Below are 4,843 nucleotides of genomic sequence, written 5' to 3'. Positions count from 1 at the left end.
TTTTATGAATGTAATAGCCACGTGATGGTTTGAGAAATCGTATGAGAATTGATGAATTATGCTTATTAATTTAAAATTTGAATTATATCAAAACTTTTTATATAGATAGCTTACCCTGTTATTTGTTTGGGTTTGTTTCTTTATCTGTGATGATCGTGTTTTACACGGGAGCAGATGAGATTGCAGGTAATAGAGCTCCTTAGTGAGCAGCTGGAGAATGAGATAGTTTTATTTGAATGCTTTGTTTTTTTGTTAAAACTTTTGATGTATATATTAAATCCCTATGAAGAGGGATATTTCTTTTGAGATACACATATGAGAAAATAGTATATATATTATTCGTAATTAGATATTGCTTGTTTTACTTTTATTTCATTAATATGGGTAAAATTTAGGATGTTACAGCAAAAACCTTGGTTGCTAATTAGATATCAATTTAAAAATCATTTAACAATAATAGAAACTAATTTAAAAACCAAAAATTTATTTTGTTCCTAAAATGGTCTTTAATTTAGTTACTATAGTAACTAATTTTTTTTTTCTAAAATTGGTTTCTATTTCATGATTTTTGTAATGAATATATATAAATATTGTACAATAAAATCGAAATATATATTTATAGTACATATGTAGAACACAATCTTTGCATTGCTACTATATTAAAATAGTATAAATTTTAAAAATGAAAATTAAATAATTTTATAATAATAATAAAATTTGAGGAGTGATATTATTATTTTTTTTTAAATTCATTTTAAAATTTATAGACTAATCAAACCGTCATACAGATTTGTTTTCATCCGATAAAAAACATAATATTTTTCTCTAAAGATGAAAATTTTAATTTTTAATTATTCTATAATTTTTATTTTATATTTTCACTTGCACTTTAGTACATTTAACTGTCCACTTTCTCAAATTTTAAATATAATAAATTTCTTTAATAGATATGGAATTAGATAAAAAGTATAAATTTTAAAAATAAAAAATAAATAATTTTATAATAATAATAAAAGTTGATGAGTTATATTATTGTTTTTAAGTTGAGGAGTTAAATAGTTCTTTTTTGGATTGCGAAATTATACAATTATAAATAATATAACTATTTTCATTAAAATTATATAATTAAAAATGAAAAAAGTAGAAAAAATTACAACTGTTGTGTAACCGTACGTATAAGGAAAACAAAATAATATGTATTTGAATAAAAAAAGTCAGTAAAATAAAGCCAAAAAGTTATTTTTTAAAAAAAAATCTTTTAAATTTTGTAAACTTATCAAAACACTTTTTCATCCGATAAAAAAACAATATTTTCCTGATGAAATTTTTAATTATTCTATAATTTTTATTATATGTTTTCATTTACATTTTAGCATATGTAATTGTGCACTTTCTCTAATTGTTAATATAATAAATTTTTTTAATAAGAATGAAATTAGATAAAAGTTGAATGGAAATTATTGATAGAACACAACTTTTATATGAAAAAGGAGTTCTTGATTTTATTGAATTTGTATTTACTAATCTTGAGGAAGGAAGGCTAAGACGTTGTCTGTCCAAGAAGTGCAACAATAATATCTTTCAGTGTAAACGAATCATATATTAGCACTTGATCATAAATGGGATACGAAGAGACTATATTATATGGGATCTTCATGGAGAAAGAGCGAAGGAAGACACCAAATATAATAACAAGCAAAATTATAATGATGAGATTCATAGTATGTTACATGATATTGGGAGTTCTATTAATGTTGAAGACACCAAATAAAGCAAGAAAACAAGATATACGACAAGTCCAAAGTATAATACAATGAATGAAAAAACATCTAAGTTCTATAAACTACTAGAGGATGTTGAACAATAATTATATAAATAAAAAGATAATGAGAACATCAGCGGGCATAACCAAGGAGGGTTGGTGGAGGCGGGAGAGGGAGGAACATCGGAGAAGAGAGGACCAATACAAACACAAGAAGTCATTGGAAAAGAACTCATCAACGTTCTTCTTCTCTAACTTTCCTGATAGTCATGGGGAGTACGAAATGTTTAGGATTTTCCAAAAATGGGCAAGAGTGAGAGAAGTGTTCATCTCTAGGCGTCCAAACAGGTGGGGAAGACGTTTCGGATTCGTGAGATTTTACCCTGTTCCGAACGAACTACAGTTAGAACAACAGCTAGACCAAATCCGTATTGGAAACCTTAAGTTATTTGTAAACCTCCCTAAATATAGGAGAGCTGAGGCCATACAGAAGAACGTAGGGCATAGAAAAGATAATAGCATGGCAAAGTCAGCTTCAGCTAGACTGACGGAGAAGGAGGTGTGGCGAGAAAAAACAGGCCATGTTGTTCGAAAGGGTAACAACTCAAACGACACGTACGCTGAGGTAGTCCGCAAAACCCTCCAAGGCACCTGGAAAGGCCCTATTTTTGAAACTACGCCAAATGCTCCGGCATGGCTGTCCTATAGTGCTGTAGGATGGATGTCCCCTGATCTCACTTTTGAGTCGCTGCGTGAAGAGTTCATCAAAGGAGGTATGAGTAGGATCAAACTGCGTTATATGGGAGACAACTTAGTTCTCTTAACCCCCAGAGAATGTGAAAGGATGGATGAAATCATTAAGCTGAACAATGAATGGTTCGTTTCCATCTTTGAGGATATTGAGCCCTGGTCCGAGTCATACGTAGCAGGGCATAAAATTGTCTGGGTTAGATGCTACGGGTTGCCGCTAACCCTGTGGAACAAAGATTGCTTCACAAAAGTGGTTGGTGAAGTAGCATCGTTGGTAGATATTGATGCATCTACTCGGTCGTGGGAAAACCTGGAGTTTGCACGCTTGCAGCTGCGTTTGATCAAGTCTGGTACAACGGAGTTGACGAAGGGGTTCAAAATCAATGGGCGAGTCTATAATATCTCCATTGTAGAGGAGAGGCCTAGTCAAGGGAAAGGAGAATGCCTATGTCCAGAGTATCACCTTTCATCCTCGGATAGTATATCGTCATCAGAAACTATAGTGGAGGAAACGTTCTTTTCTGGCATATCCGGTGGTGACGGAGATGATGCCGATGTCGGCGTCAAGAGGTGGAGTGGGATACCCGAGGAGGAAGGGAAACAATACTCCCATTCCTTGGTAGAATAAAAAAGGAAGCTTTTTGAGAAAAAAGCGCAGAGTGATTTGGGATGTCAGAGTAAAGGTGGATTTTCATTCCTAAATGAAGTAAAACGTGTGCAAGGTGTGTCTGAGGGAGGGGCAGGTAGGTCTGTAACAAAGCAGGTCAACGATGCATGCAAACACATACAACAATCGCTAGCTAACCTAGTTGAAGGGATCCAATTTTTTTAATGCAATCTCTCTTGGGCCTACGGAGGCGGAGGCCCAAATAGGAAGAAGGGGTGCGCTCAGAAAAGAAGGAAGCTTGGATGGGCCAGAGGGAGGGTGTAAGAAGGGGGGTGAAACCGAAGACAGAGGCAGGGAGGGATCGACAGCATCGCCGTCGCCTCCGGTCACCATTATTCGCTCGAAGAAGGAAGATAATTATGTCCACCATGGAGCGACGATAGCGCAAGGGAGCGACACTGGTATCCACCCCTGCCATGCGACTCGCCAGTACAGTGCAGGAGCGGGCTCCTCCATGGGAAGTTCAGACTCCCACCACAGTGGTAGCACTTGTTCCCGTAAGGAGGGGATCAAGGAAGGGTTCGAGGAAGGTGCGGAGAAGAGTATGCCTGGTGCGGATGAGAAGGAGGAGACTGGCAAAATTCCTCTGGAAGTTCGGAGGTTGTGGGAGCTAAGGCAAACGGAAGCGTCAACCGCCCATCCAAAGTGGAGATCAAAAGGTGGAGTTGGGAACCTACACCATGGAGTAACTTCCTCTTCTAGGTTAAGCAAATGCTCTTTTGCGGAATCTGTTAATGATATTGTGCAGTGTAACAATCGTTTGAAGCTTGAAGATGATACAGCTGAATCCGTTAGAATATGGGAGTTTGGTCAAAATTTGGGGATGGAGTGCTTAGGAGATGAAGGAAGTGTGGCTGGAGAATTGGGGCATATGGAGATTAGGGACAACGAAGTTAACAAGGTGTCTCGGGGGGGGGGGAGGAGAAAAGGTGTTCCATGATTGTGGTCAACCTCAATATCAGAGGTTTGGGGGGGGGGACGAAAAAACGTTATCTGAACCATCTGGTGGTAAAGGAAGGTGCCGAATTCATGTGTTTGCAGGAGACTAAATCGTCCTCACTAACAGATGCCAAATGTTTCTCTTTGTGGGGCAACAACAACATTGGCTGGGTTCATTACGAGGGGCTCAATGGGGCAGGTAGCCTAGTAACAATGTGGCGTAAAACAGCTTTCTCCTATGATAATCACGTTGTGGGAGCGGGCTATATTGCGGTCATGGGTCAACATCTCAAAACAGGCAGCCAGTGTGTCGTGGTGAACATTTACGCCCCGTGTAGTTTAAATGCTAAGGTTGGCCTATGGGAAGTGTTGACAACACTCAAACAACAACACCAAAATCAAGCTTGGGTTTTCTGTGGAGATTTTAATGCTGTGAGAAGGGAGGACGAAAGAAAAGGTTTAAGAGGTTACTCAAGCCAAAAGAAGGAGATCGAAGACTTTAATCACTTTATTGAAAATAATGGGTTATTGGACATTCCCGCTGTGGGTAAGAAGTACACATGGTTCAAAACCAATGGCACAGCTAAGAGCAAACTAGACAGATGTATGGTGTCAGATGAATGGCTCCAAATTTGGCCCGCGTCTAAGCAATATGTACAACCGAGAACGGTCTCGGATCATTGTGCCCTAGTGCTGAAGGCGTGGGAAAAAGACTGGGACCCCAA

At 37.5% G+C, this 4,843-nt stretch overlaps 1 protein-coding gene across 1 annotated transcript; it reads left to right on the top strand.

The window, feature by feature from the left end:
- The first annotated feature begins 1,886 nt into the window (after nucleotides 1-1,886).
- On the top strand, nucleotides 1,887-3,140 carry LOC137824551 (uncharacterized). The gene has a single exon (XM_068630216.1). It carries the CDS (start codon nucleotides 1,887-1,889, stop codon nucleotides 3,138-3,140), a length of 1,254 nt encoding a protein of 417 aa, XP_068486317.1.
- Nucleotides 3,141-4,843: the final 1,703 nt, after the last annotated feature.

Source organism: Phaseolus vulgaris, chromosome 8 (assembly GCF_000499845.2).
Source record: "Phaseolus vulgaris cultivar G19833 chromosome 8, P. vulgaris v2.0, whole genome shotgun sequence".
Taxonomy (NCBI): domain Eukaryota; kingdom Viridiplantae; phylum Streptophyta; class Magnoliopsida; order Fabales; family Fabaceae; genus Phaseolus; species Phaseolus vulgaris.
Note: the sequence above shows the minus strand (reverse complement) of the source record. Positions and strands in the feature narration are given on the sequence as shown.

Bases quoted from the DNA above. Each gene is read 5' to 3' on its own strand.
- LOC137824551 (XM_068630216.1), top strand. From the start codon at position 1,887: ATGAGAACATCAGCGGGCATAACCAAGGAGGGTTGGTGGAGGCGGGAG.